Below are 20334 nucleotides of genomic sequence, written 5' to 3'. Positions count from 1 at the left end.
GAAAGAATATTATTTTCGCTTCTCTAGCGTCCAGCCACAGCACTTATTACCAACTTGAACTTTTCAAACTCTAAAACAACAAGCATCTGAAATCAAGTGTCCTATAGTCATTATAATATTGCACACCATATACAAATAACTTTGCTTACAGAGGCCAATTAAAATTGCTATATCCATTTCCTCTCAACCCAAAGAGATAAGATATCTTTCAGGATTATGTATTCAAACATAAATGAGGACTGGCCAAGTTAATCTGTTAAACCTAGAAGCAACTTCCAACACACTTGTCATCAGTCATAATATTTACATATACCCAGGCACTTTAAAATCTCAAGCTGCATTAAGCAGCTGTCATCGTGGTGTCAAGCTCCGGTCACTTAAGATGTGAAATAAGGGTCAGCACATTAGTTTTGTAGTTAGGAAGCTGCCTCAGAAGATTAAAAATGTGAACGTTCCTTGCTGACACTGTTGAAAACTCCGACCATCAGTTTTGTTGTAGTTATCTCAATAAGAAAATAAGACTGAGGGGCCAGTACGGGAATTTGGGTGACTTTAATACACGTTTCGAATCTGCATCCACTACCCCACCTCTGCCTTAGCCACACCCAGATTAGATTACAGCTGTACACTCCATATGGGTCTGTCCTTGAGAAGTGTTCGGAAATTGCACTGATCGTAATGGCATGTTTTCAGAGCATATGACAGGTTTTATTGTCTTAGCTCTGAACAGTCAATGCAGTTTCATGCATGGCAGGGACTTAAGAAACTTAAGACTTAAGCCCATAAGAAACAGGGGCAATGCCATGCTATCAAATGGTCTAGCTCAGTGGTTTTCGACCAGCATGCCATGACACCCTGGAATAGTGGTCAGGTGTGCCGTGGGTGGCACTGGCCTCCATCCTTCCTTCTCTCCATCCTCTGATGCCCTCTCACATCTCCACCTCCAGAAGCCTGCGCAGCTGTTTGTTGCAGCGGCCCTGGCTACAAGCTCCCAGGCGAATGAATGGTGGCTCTGGGGCCAGCCAGCAGGTGCTGGTTGCCAAGAGCTGAGTAAGCAAGCTAGTGGGCGAGGATTCCCGAGGAGAGGTTGTACATATGTGTAAATAAACCACATATCATAAAGACACCACAGTCTCTGCTGTGCTTCATATGTAAAAGCAAACACAAACCCTGGGCAAACACCTGGAACCCCTGAATTTTCGAACCGCTCAGAAATTGGGGTGTCATCCAACAGTGCTTTTGACTTTCACTATTAATTAAAGACTGTTTTTATTTACATTCACAAATGTTTTGAGGAATGGGCTTTTACTGCACAATGGGGTTTTTTTGCAAATATGCTGTAAAACGAAATACATTTTAAAGGTAAAAAAAATCCTTCCTGAAAGCAAATCTGATCAATAACAAGTGTCAAGATGGTTACATGTATCTCATCTTAGCAATATTTAATATCATATAGATAAGTGCTACTTTACTTTGCTCTGTTTGGTAGAACATAAATTTACCGCCAGTTACAGACTGTGACCATACACTGACCCTGCTTCTGTAAACAGAGGTTTAAATCAACAGTGTATTTATTCTGTCTCCAGGCCACTGCAGAAGCAATAAATGAACAGCTTATTCACATGGACCACATGGTTAATGTACTCCTAACATCCCAAGCAATGCAATTACTTAACTACAAAGGGAACTTAGTGCAAATGAATACCTTAAAAGCTGGTCTGTATTAAGGAAGGACCTTGCTCAGGAATTCAGAGTACCTTGCACATGATGTCATTGTAACATCACATGACTGACGTGGGCAGCCCTGCCCACCAACCAAATTTGGCCTTAAAGGCTGTCTGGGGAAGTCAAAATGGTTCCCCACTCCTGTTCTAGACTAACTAAAAACCAAAGAAGTGCTCATTTTTGGTCAAATGACAACCAATTTTATACAGTTTAATAACCAAGTTTGGTTATAAACCACAACAGCAGAAAAACAACCAGATACCGAGAGAGAAAAGATTCAAAATTTACCCATTCCTGTTCCAGCTGGAGCAATCTCTCTGGAAAAGATTTCCACTGCCTTTTTCTGCTTATGAAGTACTGCAAGCCAAATAACAACTTCCCGGGGACCCTGTTTTCAGATATTAGAAAAGAGAAAGGTAACAATTATAAACCACATTGAAAGACTAACAATTCTATGGTAAAAAAAACCTCCACAGAATTTAGAAGCGGAAGCGTAAATCAAAAGACACAACTCCTACTGCAAATGGTTTGAAATTTAACTTTGAAGTTTCTGTTTATTTCCATAATTTATTAAAAATACCAAACGTGCACGTGAAATTAAGACAATAGCTTTAGTTTTCAACAGACAAAACATATATAGCATATATAGCAAATAATTGTACAATGCTGAGCATTAAAAATGTGACTGACACATTTTAACTTGCAAGCAAGGCTTCTAAGAATAGTCCAAAGTTTAGAACATTTCCCTAGTATAAACTTCCCTAGTAAAAAACTGCTGTTCTTGTCAGTAGCAGGGTCAGTGTGCTAACTTTCAAATGGCACCGTTCAGAGTCTGGATGATATGTTCTGTACAGAAGCAAATTTGATCGTGAGAACATTATATTTTGCAACAGAAAGCATAATATCAAGAGACATATTTTCTTGCAGGAACAGAATGTTATATTTCTAAAAAAAGAGATATTCCATACATGACTTTTTAAATTAAATTTTAAATAATATGGAATAATTCCAGCCATGTGTACAGATTTAGATACTGAAAACAGCCTGGACTAGAGGGACAAGTATTGACAGTTTAAAGGTTGCATGAAGCTTCATACTTACTTGGAAGGGGATCCTACTGAGATAAGTTATTTTAAACATTTTTATCCCGCTCCTACCACAACAAGAGGGGGCTTACAAACAAAATATATAAAATATAAATAGCAACCATAAATTATCAGTAATAATACCACCTAATAAATCCAGTAACTAAACCCAGTAGCACTAAAGCATCCTTGCCCACCAAAGGCCTGGCTTCAGAATGCCTCCTAAATCACTGTAAAAGGGCATTAATGACCTGCCTTGTCCTGTAACAGAGCCTCAGTTTTATGAAGAGAAAACCCAGCTCCTTCCCATTTTCAGTCTGATCATTCTAAATAATGCCATTCTGAGCAGTAGCTGAATAATGGTATTTATGAAAACTACCTCAGTTATTTTCAAATTGATAATATATATGTATATTCATGGCAACTAGGAACTTCTCCTTACAAATGGTAACTTTTACCAAAAAAAATCACAACTGCACAGTGAAGCAATATTTGGGGGAAGCATTGGCAATGTCCCCTTTACAATAATGCCCCCCTCCAATCCCACAGCTGCAATTAATTTACGGAAAAGAAGAGACATAGCTGCTCACTAAGCAATATGTATTTTAATTCTTAGCCTCCATTCCTTCCCAGTCGGTGAATGAATATAAACAGGAAGAAAGTGATAAGACTGGTAAAACGCATGAGAGGAACGATCTTCTTCTCAATCTGGTGTTCTCTGTTTCTATTCATCTTCCCACCTAGGCACCGAAACCAGAACACAAAAACAAAAATATCCTCTGCAAATAACGTCATACGCTCCATTTCATTCTCCTTTCCTTCAGGGCTAAGTAAACGATAAAACGGTGAAAATGAAGAGTAAACGGAAATGCAAAGGGAAAGAAATACTTCTCTTGGCTGCACAATCAAGAAAAGTGCTTGTGAGTCCACCTTCTCACTTACATCGTCTGTGCTCCTTTTGGCGTGCGGTCCGTACGTTTCCTCAGAACCTAAAATCTGTAGGTTAATTTTGCTGTAGTCCTCATATCCCAGCTGATCAAACATCATGCGTGTCCTGAAACAGGTCAAATATATTCAATAGGCTGCTGCTAAAGAAACTTTTGCAACACCTAAGGTTTGTTTGTAGAACGCAAGTCCCGTTTGCAGACTCTCTCTGGACATGTGGTTGGCCAGTGTGATCTACTAGGTATACCTTTGGCATGATCTAGCAGGGATTTACTTATGATCCCCATTCTGAGATTCAAACTCTACATGGGGCAACAGTAGACGAAGTCTTCTAATGGGTTTTCTGCCTTTGTGTGTGAAGTGGATGCAGATGTGAGTGTGTTATACGCAAGTGACATATACGTATATTTTTCCACCCCTGCCCACTTGTGGCTTACCTCTGGCTTAGGCAGTGATTTTTCTCTTCAACTGAGCTCTGGCACCAGCTCAGCTGGGAGAAAAGCTCTTGGGATGTTTTGGCCCACCCCCACCCCCCATTCACGTGCCCTTTAAATTGTATCCTCGTCCCCACTTTATACCAGCAGGTCACAACAGTGTTTAAAGATGCAACTCTACCACCTTCACACGGGGTTTGGGTCAGAGACCAAAGCTTCCTATTGGGCAAGTGTTAGCATAGCTATAAGCTCAGAAACCGGTGAAAGATGGGAGCCTCTCCCCCGCACCCCCCGCAAAAGAACCCTTATTATCATAGCTCTCATAATAAGAAAATGTAAAAGAATCAAGAAAATTCTAAATCCTCATAAATGAAGTCTGAAACATTTTTCAAAGAATGTATCTGAATTTCTCCCCAAGCTATTCTATTCATTCCTGGTACACTCTGAACGATTGGGGTTTTTTTTAAAAAAAGGGGGGGTAAGAATGAGTGTGGAAATCAAATGATCTCTTGCCCCAGCCAATCTTTTTTTCAAGGGAAATGCCATTTACCTTCCCGCCAGAGCGGTACCTGTTTATCTACTTGCACAGGTGTGCTTCTGAACTGCTAGGTTGGCAGGAGCTAGGACAGAGCAACAGGAGCTCACTCCGTCACGGGGATTTGAACCACTGACCTTCCGATCGGCAAGGCTAAGAGGCTCAGTGGTTCAGACCACAGCGCCACCTGTGTCCCTCTTCTGGAAACACATTTGACAGTATTCATATATTGCAATACGCAACTCCAGGCTTAATTTGCAAATATGGCCACAGGCAGTAATGCTTCTGAATGTCAGTTGCTTGAAACTGCAGGAGGGGAGAGCCCTCTTGCGCTTGGGTCCTTCCTGAAGGTTTCCTGCAGTCTTCTGGGTGGCCATTGTTAGAACAGGATGCTAGACTGGATAGGCCATTGGTCTAATCCAGCAGCTTCTTCTTAGGTTCTTATACATAATGAGCGCCTGATAATACGCTGTTGGAAATATTAAGTGTATATTACATTGCTCTTAATTTAAGATAGTGACATTTTAAGTTGCGGACGAAGTGGCATGGCTACTTTTCAACCAATGGGGCACTGTGAGATAATTATACAATTAGGGGAGCTGTTCTGCAGTAAATTCCAACCTTTCCAAAATACTTTCAGCAGTTCTTCTTGCTTTTTCTATTGCTTTTGGTCCTCCTACTGGGCAGCAAGCTGTAGCTCTGAATCCATCAAGGTATGTAGCATTTACCTGGAAAAACAGAAAAGATGTGAATAAATTATTAATGGTTCATTCTCATTATTCATTCTCATATTTTGTTTAAAATGGAAGAGCTATCCTTGCAGCAACAAGGAGTATCAAAAAAGCTGTATAGTTTATGCAAAGGGTTTACTGAATGAAGAGCGCTCATAGCTGATAGTTGAAGCAAGTGCCATTAGAAAACTGGATTGTATTGATTATATTTGCAATTAAGATCCGTGCTCAAAACACCTAGGGCACTTGTTATTCAAATAAACCCTTTGACAGTGCCTGTGGCTTTGTTCGTCTGTGACCACTCTTCAGTTTCATTAGCTATGCAGACTCATGTTTAACCATCTATTTAAAATAATCCTTTACTCTTATTTAATCATATTCAGATAATTAGAGAGGGATAGATTAAAGTTCTGTCTCATTTTAGAAATAAATTAAGATAATAGAGGATGATTGTGATTTTCAAATGCTGTGAGAAGTTGGAAGATAAATCTTTATACTTGCTAAATAGTGTATCTGTGGTAAAGGACTAGCAAGAAAATGTTTTAATATGTATACATTTAAATGTGCAAATTTCTGTTAGATACAGAAAGAGACAGTGGTATAGTACAAAAACCCCCACTGAACCAATGCAAGATAAAGTAAATTCAAATCTCAGCCTAGAAATGGTTATGTGAGATGCCAGCAGACAAGTCACCATCTTCAAATCCCCAGATTCAATGCACAGAACACTACACAAATTTGCATCTGCACTATCCAAAAGTTTTAAAACAAAATTTCTGTTCATATGGTCTTTCAGACTCCTTTTTCTGAACAACATGTTCAAACAGTTTGGATAGTTTAATTTCAGACTGTTTACCACAGAAAGGACTGCAAAACCTTCTAAAACTAAATACATAAAGTGAAAATAAATAAATGCTATGCAAAACAGACTTGCCAAGAATTTCTTGAAAGACTCATCACTTCAGTTCAATGACGTTTGCAAAGTGTCTATATTCTTTCCATTAGACATAGGAAAACACATGTTTCACACCATGGCAATACTATATTTTCTTCAGGCTTATACTACCATTATCATTATTGAAACAATAATTAGAACCTTGTAAAATGCTGATGGAGGCAATCCTTTTGCTCCCTGAACTTTCACTGCACCACCTTCAATACCTGAAAAAAGATATTGAAAAGATTGGAATTACTTATAACCAAACCATTATTAATAAGCATTTATGAGCTACTGCACTCCAAAGTGTATAGGACTGACAACAACACTATTAAATGAAGACAAAATCAGAAGTGTCAAAATATGTTTCCCTGGATACATGTAAAAGCAATGGCTTCAAAATGAAATTAGACCAGTGCGTGGCAGAAAAGTATTTCAGTGGATTTTAGCCACAACAGATAAATGGAACTGTGCAGTTGAGAAGTGGAATTCCTCTGAACATCTGTTGCTGGGGTGGGGACAGGTGTTGTGTCCAGGCTGCATTCAATGGTGTCACCCAGGTGGCAGAAAGATTTCTGGCAACAGAACAGGAAATAAATTCTCGTCTTTTCCAGTCGCCTGCGCCACCTCTAAATCTGCTATGATGGTTCCCCCAAAATGCTGTGAAGCAGACTTTGGAGAGGAAAAGGTAGCACAGGGGAAAGGGAATTGCTGGAAATGGCTTCCCTCTCCATTCTGCAGGCAGAGACCCTGCTGTCAGCTGAGCAGTACTGTTGGATACAACCTCAAGACAGCAGACCCTGCTGAACGAATTAGGCTGTGAGAGTGTAGGTACCTTGCACTAGTAGAGCTTCAGTTTAAATAATATGTTCATGCCCAATCATCAGGGATCCCCGCTTGCCCTGGACAACAGTCTACCCAATTCAGCAGATCTTCCAACCTTCAACAGAGCATATCTGAGGGGTTTGGAGGCAGGAGCAGGCAAGCCAGCTACAGTGGTGCCCCGCAAGACGAATGCCTCGCAAGACGAAAAACTCGCTAGACGAAAGGGTTTTGCGGTTTTTGAGCTGCTTCGCAAGACGAATTTCCCTATGGGCTTGCTTCGCAAGACGGAAACGTCTTGCGTTTTTTGCAAGTTTGTTTCCTTTTTCTTAACACCGTTAATACAGTTGCGACTTGACTTCGAGCAGCAACTCATAGAACGCGGTGTGGTAGCCTTTTTTGAGGTTTTTGGTGATTTTTGAAGCTTTTCCAAAACTTTTCCAACACCGTGCTTCGCAAGACGAAACATTCACTAGACGAAAAAACTCGCAGAACGAATTAATTTCGTCTTGCGAGGCACCACTGTATAGCTATTTAATTTAAACTAGCTCACTATCTAGTAAAAGACAGGCATTTTTTGCCCACAAAATGGTTAATCGTTATATTATCACAGCTACCCAAAGATGGCTCAGCCTGCAAACAGGATCAGCCAGGATCATGCTGATATTTTGTACTCAGGACAATTCTTCTGGATGACTGTTTCCAGGTGCTGAGGAGGAATTTTAACCAGCGGTGGGAAACCTGTGCTCCTCCATATGTTGTTAGACTCCAGCTCCTAACAGTCACAGCCAGCAGGGCCAATGGGGTCAGGGATGATGTGACTGGGGAGTCCAGCAACATCTGGAATGGTACAACAGGTCCCCCACCCCTGATTTCAACCCTGTTGTCGCCATCACAGTATATCAGATTGGTTTATTTATATCTAGCCATCAGACCATCACAAAGCAAGTGTTTAGCAAATGTAATTCCATATTTGTATAAAAGTCACATGCATTAACATAAATAAATAGACGCAGACCTAAATAAAACTATATACAATATAAAATGAAAAGTTCTGAACCTCCAGGACAAATCACAGCAGTCCCCCCTTTTTTTAAAAAAAAAACACCTCTCTTTTAACACAGATCAAAATTAAGAAAATCTAAACAAATCTGAATAAAATTATATAAAACCTAAATAAAAGATAAGAACAAATGTATGGCATGGTGTTGGTATTGCTACACTAAAATCTGCTTCAACAGAATTACCACTGGTGTTCTAGTACATGATCCTCCCATTTTATTTGCTCCAGTTCCCCTTCACAAAATCACATAATTGTAGAATTTGAATTGATGCCAATGATCATCTAGTCTAACCCCCTGCAATTCAGGAATCTTTTTGCCCAACTTGGGGCTCAAACCCACAACCCCGAGATGAAGATTTTCATGCTCTACGAACTGAGCTATCGCAGGTTTTAACCAGGGAGGTTTAAACTGATAAAGAGAGATGATAGTTACAACAATAACTGTGTAAATTATTCCACAGCTAAAACAAAACAAGCTCTGGAGAAACAAGCCATAGTTTGTTTGCCTGCCTGCGAAATGATTTACAGTTTGTGGAACACACTGTGCTAAAAACAAGCCATGGCTTAGTGTTATGTTCAACCGCAGCCTAGAATGTATGATGCACTCCTTAGTAATAATGAGTATAAACAACGTCTTTGAAAACAGCTCAGCAAAGAAATCTTATCTGACTGAATGGTTGGCCCACCTAGTCATGTATCTAACTGACTCTGGGTTTCCATGTCAGACATGTCAGCCCTTGATGCTTGCAAGTATATCAACGATTGATGATGGCACACAGGACGATTTTAAACTCTGGGCAGGATGATATGGGAGTAGACAGTCCCCCGAAGCAACTAGGCCTTGAGCAATTTAGGAAATTAAAGATGAGCATGCTAAATTCAACCTGGAAACACACAGGTAGCCAAAGTAACTGGAATAATGAGTCCCAGTTATCAGACTTAAGTTCTGAATTTTCAGTCCTACGGATGAAGTTTCCAAGCTGTTTGTGAAGGAAGCTCCACACAGAAAGCACTGGAATACTTTAGCTCTGAAATAACTAGAGCCAAGACCATTTTGTCTTAACTGAGGCCAAGTCCGTCTTTTCTTAAAAGAGGCTTCAGCTGGAGAATCACCAAAGTCGATAGGCTTGACTTGTACACAGAGGAGGTCATGGTTTTCTCCTCCATCTCAGCAGAGCTAAATGGCAGACTACTCTGTTGATTTCAGTGGTGCAGGACTTCAAACTAATTCATAGAATCATAGAATTGTCGAGTTGGAAGGGACCCCAAAGGTTGCCCAGTCCAACCCCCTGCAATATAGGAATATGCAGCTGTCCCGTACGGAGGCTGAACCGGTAACCTTGGCGTTATCAGACCACACACACTCTTATCCACTGAGCATGTGATTAGTACATGAAGGAACAGATCTATGCAATAATATTAAATATTTTTCTTCATAAATAACCCATCACTAAAAGAACATCGTAAGCCAAATGGTACCAGGACAATGCAATTTATCATTACTTTTGAAATGGCTTTACTCCTCAATGTTTTTAAATCTAAACAAACATAACTTCCTGCAGCTTGATTCATTATAGCTCATGAGTTCTGTTAGAACTTTTATAATAAGAAAAATACATTTTAAAATCACAAAATTAGCAGAGCTCTTACACCAATTATGTTTTTTAAAACCCTTCATATTCCCCACTGAAATAATAAAAAGAGCATCTCTAGTTCAACCAACTAGTTTATCTAATCCTGCCATACAAAATATTTAGTAAAGTAAACAATTAAAGTAGATAGGCCTGGAGTCCTTTTTCTGGTGTACGTGTCAAAACAATTATATCTAAAGATATTTGAGAAATCTGCCTATTTCCCATCTGTTATATTTCTACTAGAATAACTGAAAGTTCATGTGAAAGTTCATTTGGAGTTCAAATGTGTCATGTTGGGCCATTTACAAACTAAAAGTTCATTTGAAGGTTAGGTGTATTTTTAATTATTTTTAAAAAGGGTTCCTTTAAGCTTACAGCTATTGCTTTTTTGATTCCAATGTTTCTGAAGCTTCATGTATCTGTTCGAGGGGTTTTTTGTTTATCAAATATATGTGTGTGCACAATCTTTCTGGATTAATATGGCATTTGTATTTTCATTGTATAATTTCATTAAAAATTCCTTAACACTAACGGCATGACGCTATACATTTTTACTTGTTTGGCAGTAAGCCCTATTGAGTTCATGGATCTTAAAGGTAAAGGTAAAGGACCCCTGACAGTTAAGTCCAATCACAAACAACTCTGGGGTTGCGGTGCTCATCTCGCTTTACTGGCCGAGGGAGTTGACGTTTGTCCGCAGTTTTTCTGGGTCATGTGGCCAGCATGACTAAGCCGCTTCTGACAAAACCAGAGCAGCACACGGAAATGCCATTTACCTTCCTGCTGGAGCAGAACTTGCACTTTGACGTGCTTTCGAACTGCTAGGTTGGCAGGAACTGAGACCGAGCAATGGGAGCTCACCCCGTTGCAGGGATTCAAACCGCCGACCTTCTGATCGGCAAGCCCAAGAGGCTCAGTGGTTTAGACCACAGTGCCACCTGCATGGATCTTACTGTAGTCTAAAACAAAGAGCAAAAATGAATGAGGATATTAATGATCTATTTTCCTATTCTCCACAGTCACAAATACTTGACCTCTTAACCAAGGATGCCAACAGGATTTCGTGCATGTGAGTTGCAGCACCTACATCTCTCCAACCTTTCACTAGCAATCTGTGGGCAAGAAATGCTGCTTGGATATGTATATTAACTTAGTCTAGACTATCTCACAAGGCTGTTGCTATTATTATTTATTCGATTTCTAACCTACTCTACACCGTAAGGTCACAGGCAGGTTACAACAATATAACATTCATTATTTAAATTAGTTTTTAAATGAATTACTGTTACAGGTATAGGGTACGCCTATAATAACAACAACAATAATAATAAGTATCTTGAGTGGAAAAGGAAGATACAAAAAGTTAATGTCATTCCCTTGCTTTACCTGCAACACTTTATAGTCCTGATATTTATAGCAAAATATCACCACCACTACCCAAAAGGTTTGCCGACCCTAATAAACAACAAGTGAAAAATACGCCAAGTATGTGAAGTTTTGTAGCTTTGGTGTCTGCCAACTTTCAGCCTAGCCTACGCCACAGGGCTGTTGTACAGATAAAAGGGGATATGGGAAGACAACGTACACAGCCTTGAGCTCCTGGGAGGAAATGTAATACAAATATACAGCAATGAGCAACAAACGTGCACTTTCACAACACATACACACAAAACATTTTGTCAACCTTGAAAAACAAATATCCTTGCACTAAAAATACAGCCTACAGGACTTCTAAGTTGCTACAGCTGTAAGGTATTTAATATTTTTGCTTATAGTTGCTGTATTATGAATAAATAACAGCATAGTTATGAGAAGCGGACCAGTAGTTGCTGGAAGGGGACGTGGAAAACCGGCACAGGGGTTGCAACAGTACCATTTTTCTAAGTAAGAAGGAGGTCTCATTTATTTTGAAGGAACTAAGTTTGAGTAAAACCTACCAAAGCCAGCAATTTTGTTTTATTCTTTAAAGGCAACACACTTGGAGGAAACAAATAATACGGTGCTTAAACAAATAAACCCCAGTAACATCCTCTGTCCAGCACAGGCTAACAGCAACAATGAGTTTTCTTGTTTTATCTACCACTCTGAGAATGCCCCTTTCCTGAGTGGGAGTGGTCAGCATTCCTTCCTTTGGTTACATATCAACAGTGATTAAATTCCTTAGCAAAGGTGCTGCTTGCCCAGTGCTGAAGCCTTACAATACTGTACCTCCACAGTTTGCTTTCTAACTTTGTATAGAAATAGCCAATTGACCCATTTAAAATTGAAAACTAAGTCTAGGGTCCATGGCCCAGTGCAAATATACTTCCCTGCTACCAGCCCTGTACATAAATTAGATTAATTTAGATTTCCATGAGCCTGGAATTTAGAACCTAAGAAGGTGGTACATTTCTCCACATAGCCATGTGCAAGTAGTCACATACAAGTTTAACTCTGGTCTTTGATAGGGATCAGCTCCCCCTGGCACTTCTTGGTTCTCAGCTTCATGGAACACAGCACTTTCTGATCTTTGTTCTGTGCTGTTCCTTTAGAGATCCATCTTTGGTCAAACCAGGGGTTGTCAACCTGGTACCCACCACCCACTAGTGAGTGTTTCAGGATTCTAGGTGGGCGGTAGTGGGTACAACAGCATAAGCTGAATCCTCCTTCCATTAAGCACTGGTGGGCAGTAAGGAAATTTTACCATCAAGAAAGATGCATTAGTGGGCAGTAGGGATAAAAAGGTTGACTACCCCTGGGTCACACTGTTCTTGCTATGATTCCTTATCCTCTCTACCTGTTTCTTCAGTTCATAATCCTGTGTTTATGCATGTCTGTACACACCCTCTGTAGACACTAACCTGGGATTTCAGCAAGGGAAACTTGAGAGAAGTCACATGTGACATCTGGCAGGAGATATTCCTTAGGATTACCAATTTCATATACCAACTGTTCTGCCACCGTGCCAAAAGACAAGAGGCCTCCTGTGTTAGGTGGTTTGGATACAATAAAACTTCCATCAGAAGAACATTCTACTATGGGAAAACCGATGTTATGCCTAAAGGGTTGAAAACATTGAATATTTTATTGATTCGGAAAATATATAAGCATCCAAATGACAAGCAATACATGGCAATGGTTAGGGGGGGACAAAAATATATCTACTTCCAAAACATATACCAAGAGCTTTAAAGGGTATAGAACACACACACAGTTTTCAAAGCTCTTGAAGAGTCAAATGACCGGCTGCATTATGGCAAATAAGGAAAAATAACTGGGGAATGAAATGTTTGTGCCCCAAAATCAGAGATGGGGACAAATAAACAGAAGGCAAGCTAAAAAAATATTTTTAAAGAACTTTGAGAAAATTAAAGGCAGATTGGCAGGCTGGCTACAATACTATCAATTGCATGAGGTTTTTAGGCAAGATAAAAAGAAAGGCTTTGCAACAGAATTTTCGAGATTTGAAAAGGAGGTGATCTATAAGGAGAAGAAAACGCTTTCAAAAATGTACAAAATTCTGCTAGATTGGTCGGTAAAGGAAGAGGAGGTTAAGTCAGTCATGGTAAAATGGGCTATGGATATAGGTCATAACATCCAACTTTCAGCATGGGAAAAATCTCAAATTCACGGCATGCTACACTCTTAAAGAAAATTATATGCAGATTTTTTACCACTGGTATTTAATACCCAAAAAATTGGTGATGATGTATAAAAATAACTCAAATCTGTGTTGGAAGTGTAATAAAGCAGTAGGAACAAATTATCATGCATGGTGGAGATGTAAAAAAATGGGATAATTCTGGGATATAATTTACAGTGAGTGAAAAAAGATGTTTAAATTATCATTTCCCAAAAGCCAGAAGCTTTCTTTTTAGGAATCATTGGGGATGAGATCCCCAAAGATCTGAAGAATTTGTTCATGTACGCCACCACAGCAGTGAGAGTATTGTTTGCACAAAACTGGAAAGAAGACCAAATTCCAATGAAGAGGGACTGGCAAGTGAAATCGATGGAATACACAGAGATGGACAAGCTGACAGGGAAGTTAAGAGACCAAGAGTACCCAAAATTCAACAACAATTGTAGTAAATTTTTAAAAAACTGGGAGATTACTGTGGTGATTAAAATTTTTTAACTGGGCTAGAATGACTCTTGTAAAGATAACTAGTAGAAACAGTGGGAATGATGGTAAATAGAATATTAGATACAATTGGAAAGGCATATAACATAGAATTCCATTGACCCAAGTAAGATGTGGAAGGAAGTCGGGTGCAAACAAAGTAAGAACAAAATAAGTAGATAAGTAACATAATATTTATTTTCTCTTTAGTTTATGCATAAATGTTAAACGTTGGAATGTTCATTGTGCCCAATTGTTTATTGTGAATATTGACATGTATGAAAAGGATGGCTGTAAACTAACTGAAAAACCAATAAAGATGTCTATGGAAAAAAAGAAAAAAGAAGGCAAGCTAAAAAAAGGGATGACAGTGTGGAGAACAGAACACTCTGTATTCAATGGTTCTAAAGAATCTGTGGTAGGTTAGAGCTAACTAGGATACAGTGAGGCAAAGAATGCACAGTATAATTAAAACGGCTGAAATTAAGGTAAAATTGCATTCAGATGTTTAAGCCTGGCCTGGCTAGGCCTCCAAAAACACAGAGAAAAGCAAAGGGGCATAGCAATTTCTAAAATGGGATTCATATATTTTGAGAGTTTGGGTTTTTGTTTTTACACGCAAGGTGTATATAAATTTTATGAAATAAATCTGATAAAATAATTTAGACTGTCCACATATACTGATACACATTTTCCTAATATTGATACATATTGTCCTAAAAAGTTTGAGAGAAAAAACTGACAAAATAAGCATAAAGAAAAGCGATAAGTCCCCTTAAGGTGTCCCTGTTTCATTTTCACCACATAAACCAAATCAAACTATCAAAATAGAATCAACATACCAGTCTGGTACCCTATGCCAATCAGTAAATATTCCGCCTGTACACTGAGCACCGCATTCAATCAGATGGCCTGCAAGACTGAAAACCGAGAGTCGTAATATACATTTTAGTTCAATGGCAGAAACTTTAGTTTACAGTCATTCAGATTCAACTTTAATCTTTTAGAAGGAAAAGAAAGCTAACCTAAAAATATCCCGTTCATATGACACATGGTTAGATGGTCAAATTGACCTTAAGGGACCCCACATAATAGATAAAAGTTTCAAAACTTAATGGATCCACTGGCAGTTTCTATAATCTTTAGCGTATCTTGGAACAGAGTGCTTCTTTGGCCTCTTCCATCTGTTTGATAGTCAGAGAACACATTACTACCATGTAATTAGTCCTCCTGCTTAAATCGACTATGGAATATCAGCAACTAATTTATACTTTATACTCCTGGTTCATTAACTTCAGAGACTTTGACCTAAGGCCATTTTCCTAGTAAGTCCAAATGAAATCAGTGAATCTTAGTGACATCAGTATTCATATAGCTCTGAAGAGATAGTTGATGCTAATTACTAATAGGCCTAATTGCATCAATTGCCTTTTTGGATGGGTGACAGTCCTTCAACCCCCCCCCCTTCCCATTCTCCCTCAATAGGAAAAGAATGCAAGAGGAAAGCAAAATCTAGTCTGACACACACAGAGTCCAAAGATAAATTTAGCACCGTGGAAGCTCGCAAATGTTAGACTGTAACATTTCAATCCAGAGTTCCTACTCCACTGTCTGGAACCACAAATACAGCAGATCCAGCACCAAAAACTATGCATGCAACATACTTTGTTTGTACATGATTTGCAATTTAGCAGGGGATTTCTATGCAGAAGCCTGCATCAACTTCATTGGATCCAGATATGCTTCCTGAAGCCATGACACTTCTGCACTGGAACTCAAAATAATTTGATATACGGTATTCATAATTAAATGTGAAAGCAAACATTGCATTCATGTTTTTCAAAGTAGTGTTTCCATTAGAATTATGCAGAACATAATTGATGTTCATACAGCATTACATTTTAACAGCATTTATCATTTTTTAAAGTCAAATCGTTTACCTTCCAGATGCTAAAAGGCCGAACTCATCTCTCTTCCAGCCAAACTATAAAAGAAATAAAAGGTTTAAAGTGTTAAACATAAAGGGACCCCTGACCGTTAAGTCCAGTCACGGACGACTCTGGGGTTGTGCGCTCATCTCGCTCTATAGGCTGAGGGAGTCGGTGTTTGTCCACAGACAGCTTCTGGGTCATGTGGCCAGCATGACTAAGCCGCTTCTGGTGAACCAGAGCAGTGCATGGAAACACTGTTTACCTTCCCGCTGGTACCTATTTATCTACTTGCATTTTGACGTGCTTTTGAACTGCTAGGTGGGCAGGAGCTGGGACTGAACAATGGGAGCTCACCTTGTTGCGGCGATTCGAACCGCCGACCTTCTGATCGACAAGCCCTAGGCTCTGTGGTTTAGACCACAGCACCACCTGTGTCCCATTTAAAGTGTTACGTGAAGTACATTTAAGTGGTGCACTGAAAATTAAAATGCAAAGAACAGTTCATCACAACCTACGCTAGAGGTAGGTTGAGCCCAATTTCCCCACTGCTTGTATGCACACACAAATATGCTATCAGGAAAAGAAGGCCATTGGGTGAGGACTATGTGATGCCTAGGTAGACGTTCTATCCTTCCCCTTGGGGCAGATAACTTGCATGGATGCATGGCAAGGGAAAGAGCCTGTAATGAACTGAATTGTGCCCTGAAAATTAAATAGACATCAATAAACAATGGAAGAACATTTTACAGATATAAAGAGGAGTATTCTCAATATCTGCAAACCAGGACACCATGTAGCCGGCTTTCAAAATTCATTTGGTAAATATCAAACTTGTATAGGTAAGGATCTGCAGCATAAATAGCAAAACCTCTGGAGGTACGGCTTTCGATACAAAGGACATGATTTACAAACAAAATCAAAAACTGACATCTCTGATTTTTTATACACCGATTATGTTAAAGATGCTGTGCATCAGCTCAGCTACATACTTGCAGGAATTTGTTTTAGCCTAACCAGACATTTAGATCAGTGTTTCCCAACCACTGTTCCGCGGCACACTAGTGTGCCGCAAGATGTTGCCTGGTGTGCCGTGGGAAAAATTAAAAAATTCGAAAGATTTTTTTTTTTTAAAGTCAAATTTTCGATTGGGGCGCCGTCACTAGATGACCCCTGGGGTTCCCTCCCTCCCGCTCTGTGCCTCCCTCCTCCTCCTCCTCCGGGGAGGCCCTTCCTGGCTCTCGGCCCAGGCTTGGCGGCTGCCACTCACTCACTCGCTCGCCCACCCGTCCCTCCATCCCTGCACCCGGCCTCTCCCCCTCCGTCCCCGGCGCGGGGGCTGCCGGGATCCGTAGTCCCCTCGCCCTTGGGCTCCGCGCCCGCGCGGGGTGCGCGAACTACGTTTCCCAGCGTGGCCTGGCGAGCCGGGCGTTTTGTTTGAAGCGCTCTTCTCCCGGCCATGGAATGAGCGCAGCGGCGGCGGCCGGGCGGGCAGGGGCTCTTCCGCTCAGACCCCGCGCAGCCTGCCTGCGCCCCCGCGGAGATCGGGCGGCAGGATGGAGCCCGGGGATCCCCGCGGAGGCAGAGCGGCGGAGGCGGAGGCTGCCCCCCAGGTAGTGCTGCGTCGGGGTGTGTGTGTGTTATTTTTGCAATGCTGCATCCGCGCCGGAGGGGACGCATCGGACCGCGGGGAGACCCCTTGGCGGGCGTGCAAGGCAATGCATGCGTGCAGGCGTTGCATGGAGTGCAGTGCAATGCAATGGCAACGCGGCGCCCTGCATGCATGCATGCAACTTCCACCGGCGCTCCGGACTTGGCAGGTGAGGGGGGTCCCCAGTGGGCGGCAGAGAGAGCCGGGAGGGCGAAGGGGAGCCGGGGGGGAGCAGCGCTGCTCCCCGAGCTGAGCCCGGGGGGAAACTTCGGCGTCGTTGCGCCGGGTGTTGGAAGCGGAGGCTGGCGGGGGCCCCTCACCTGCAAAACCTGGTCGCCTCTCATATATTTCGTGCATTGCATTCATCGCCCGCTTTCTCCTCCAAGGAGCTCCCGGGGGCGCGCGTGGTTCTCCCCATGTTATCCTCGCAACAACAGCCCTGCGAGGTGGCCCAAGGGAGCACCCAGGGATTGTCCTGGCCAGGTGGGGTGATTTGAACCCTGCTCTCTGCCTGGTCTTCATCCTCATTTAGCGCCCACATGTGCATGACTGTGCATGACTGAGATTTTCCCCCCTCGTCTTGGCTATGGTGTGAGTCTGTGCTGTTAATTAATGGGGTTCTGCCTTCGGAGAAGATGAGCCAGCCCTCAAGGAGGTGATTATGTAATTTGCTAGCAATTCATGTCCCTCCCGGCGTGACGCTGTGCGCTGACGTCACGGGGCTGTAATGGTGGTGTGCCTCGAGATTTTTTTCATGAAACAAGTGTGCCTTTGCCCAAAAAAGGTTGGGAAACACTGATTTAGATAAAAAATTGCTAACCCATGAAAAAAAATAATCACATGTTTAAAGTTGACCTTTTGTGCCACCTTGTGGCAAGCGAAATCATTTTCATGTTGTAAATATTTTTGTTCTGTAAAAACTACAAATGAGAGAAAGGTAGTTAAATAATGATGAAAGATTTATCAGAGGAAGTTCATTAACATGGATGACATTTTTTTCCTAAAAAGTAACTAGGTTGGCTTGTTAATATGAGGATTTGCTTGTCTCCATAGTTCTTTTAGAACTACAACAAACTACTAGAACCCTCAACCTAGGTTTTAGAGAGAAATATACAGATTTCATCCTTATAAAAAAAAGAGTTTGAAAAAGACAGGGAGGGGGTTGCAAAGCTAAGTTAGTTCTTGATCTCTTGATCACTGTCTAACTACTTTCTAAATAAGCATATTTCATCAAGTTGGTTGCTTCTGAAATAATCAAAACTAATTAAAATACATTTGCACTTTACTTCAAGGGCGTATAATTAAAATAACAAAAACTGGAAACCTGTTCAATATTCATACGGATGACTCCTAAAGGAAGAAACTGTTTTGGAAGCATTGATTCACACTTACAGAATGAATTAGTGGTCCCAATACAAGGCTACTGTCAACACATCTTCCTGTCACCACAATGTCTGCTCCTAAGTCAAGAGCTCTGCTTATTGGCCTTGCACTGAAGAAACAGAAGTATTGATCATTAAAACACTAGATTTACTCATTCACCTTTCAAAATAATTGAACATTCGATCTTAAAGATTTAAAATTAAATCCAGCACAGGGTTCTTAAACGAACAACCCCTCAATTCAATTGAGCTTGTAAGAGAAAAGATCTTGCAGCCAGAATCATTGATTATATTCTCAATATTACACACAACAAAGTATTACTAGGCAGAGAGCAACAACATGATGAATGAGGGATCCTGTGCCCCATAGTTTATAATGCCCCAGACACACACTCAGTAGGCAGCCTTACACAAGCCACCACCTCTCAGGTTCAGATTCCCATCTGTAAAAAAATGATACAAAAATGCCTTAAAAGGTTAGGATAGGTTTGGCTGGGTTGATAAAATATTGCTGTCTAACCTTGAACCTTAAGAATGCAATCCTAACCCCTCGATCTACAGGTTGAAAATGGTTTGGATAGGAGAGGAACTCCACCAGCAGGGTGGCTATTTCTACCACAGAATCCTCTGCTATACCTGAAGAAAACTGTTCAGGAATAGATCTGTCACAGGCAATGTTTCCACTATCTTTAGTAGCTAACGTTAGGCCATGTGATGAAGCATTCCAGTGATGAAATAAAGGTGGGGGTGAATCCCCTTCATTCCCACAGGAGACCCCAAGATCAGGCATATAACTTCCTTCCCATTGGCTATGTTGTGCAACAGTATGCACATATCTAAAATGCCTTCCTCAAACTACAGCGGTACCTCAGAAGTTGAAGGGAATCCATTCCGGAAGTCCGTTCGACTTCCAAAACGTTCGGAAATCAAGGCGTGGTTTCCAATTGGCTGCAGGAAGCTCCTGCAGGCAATCGGAAGCCGCGGAAGCCATGTTGGACGTTCGGGTTCCAAAGACGTTCGCAAACCGGAACACTCACTTCCGGGTTTGCAGCGTTTGGGAGCCAAAACGTTTGACTCGCAAGGCGTTCGGGATCCAAGGTACGAATGTACTATAGAAAGAAGCCGTAACTCTTCAGCTAAGGCAGGCATAGGCAAACTCAGCCCTCCAGATGTTTTGGGACTACAAATCCCATCATCCCTAGCTAACAGGACCAGTGGTCAGGGATGATGGGAGGTGTAGTCCCAAAACTTCTGGAGGTCCAAGTTTGCCTATGCCTGAGCTAAGGCATCACACTTCCTGTCCCTGCAAATTGACACTAGAGGTGGGAGTGGCGAGGTGTGGAGAACAAGGCATGGTGGA

General features: G+C 41.1%; 1 protein-coding gene across 1 annotated transcript in view; it reads right to left on the bottom strand.

Annotated features, from left to right (window-relative positions):
- LOC310714594 (uncharacterized protein) overlaps positions 1-20334 on the bottom strand; it is a 42315-nt gene that overhangs the window by 15485 nt on the left and 6496 nt on the right. The window contains exons 6-13 of the mRNA XM_083520027.1: positions 18985-19084; positions 15954-15997; positions 14856-14933; positions 12752-12948; positions 6552-6616; positions 5346-5452; positions 3753-3864; positions 2014-2113 (exon numbers count right to left, since the gene is read on the bottom strand). Coding sequence (XP_083376153.1) covers positions 2014-2113; positions 3753-3864; positions 5346-5452; positions 6552-6616; positions 12752-12948; positions 14856-14933; positions 15954-15997; positions 18985-19084 — 803 coding nt within the window. The remainder of the gene's footprint in view (positions 1-2013; positions 2114-3752; positions 3865-5345; positions 5453-6551; positions 6617-12751; positions 12949-14855; positions 14934-15953; positions 15998-18984; positions 19085-20334) is intronic.

Source organism: Podarcis liolepis, assembly GCF_965112155.1.
Source record: "Podarcis liolepis genome assembly, chromosome: 9".
NCBI lineage: Eukaryota > Metazoa > Chordata > Lepidosauria > Squamata > Lacertidae > Podarcis > Podarcis liolepis.
Note: the sequence above shows the minus strand (reverse complement) of the source record. Positions and strands in the feature narration are given on the sequence as shown.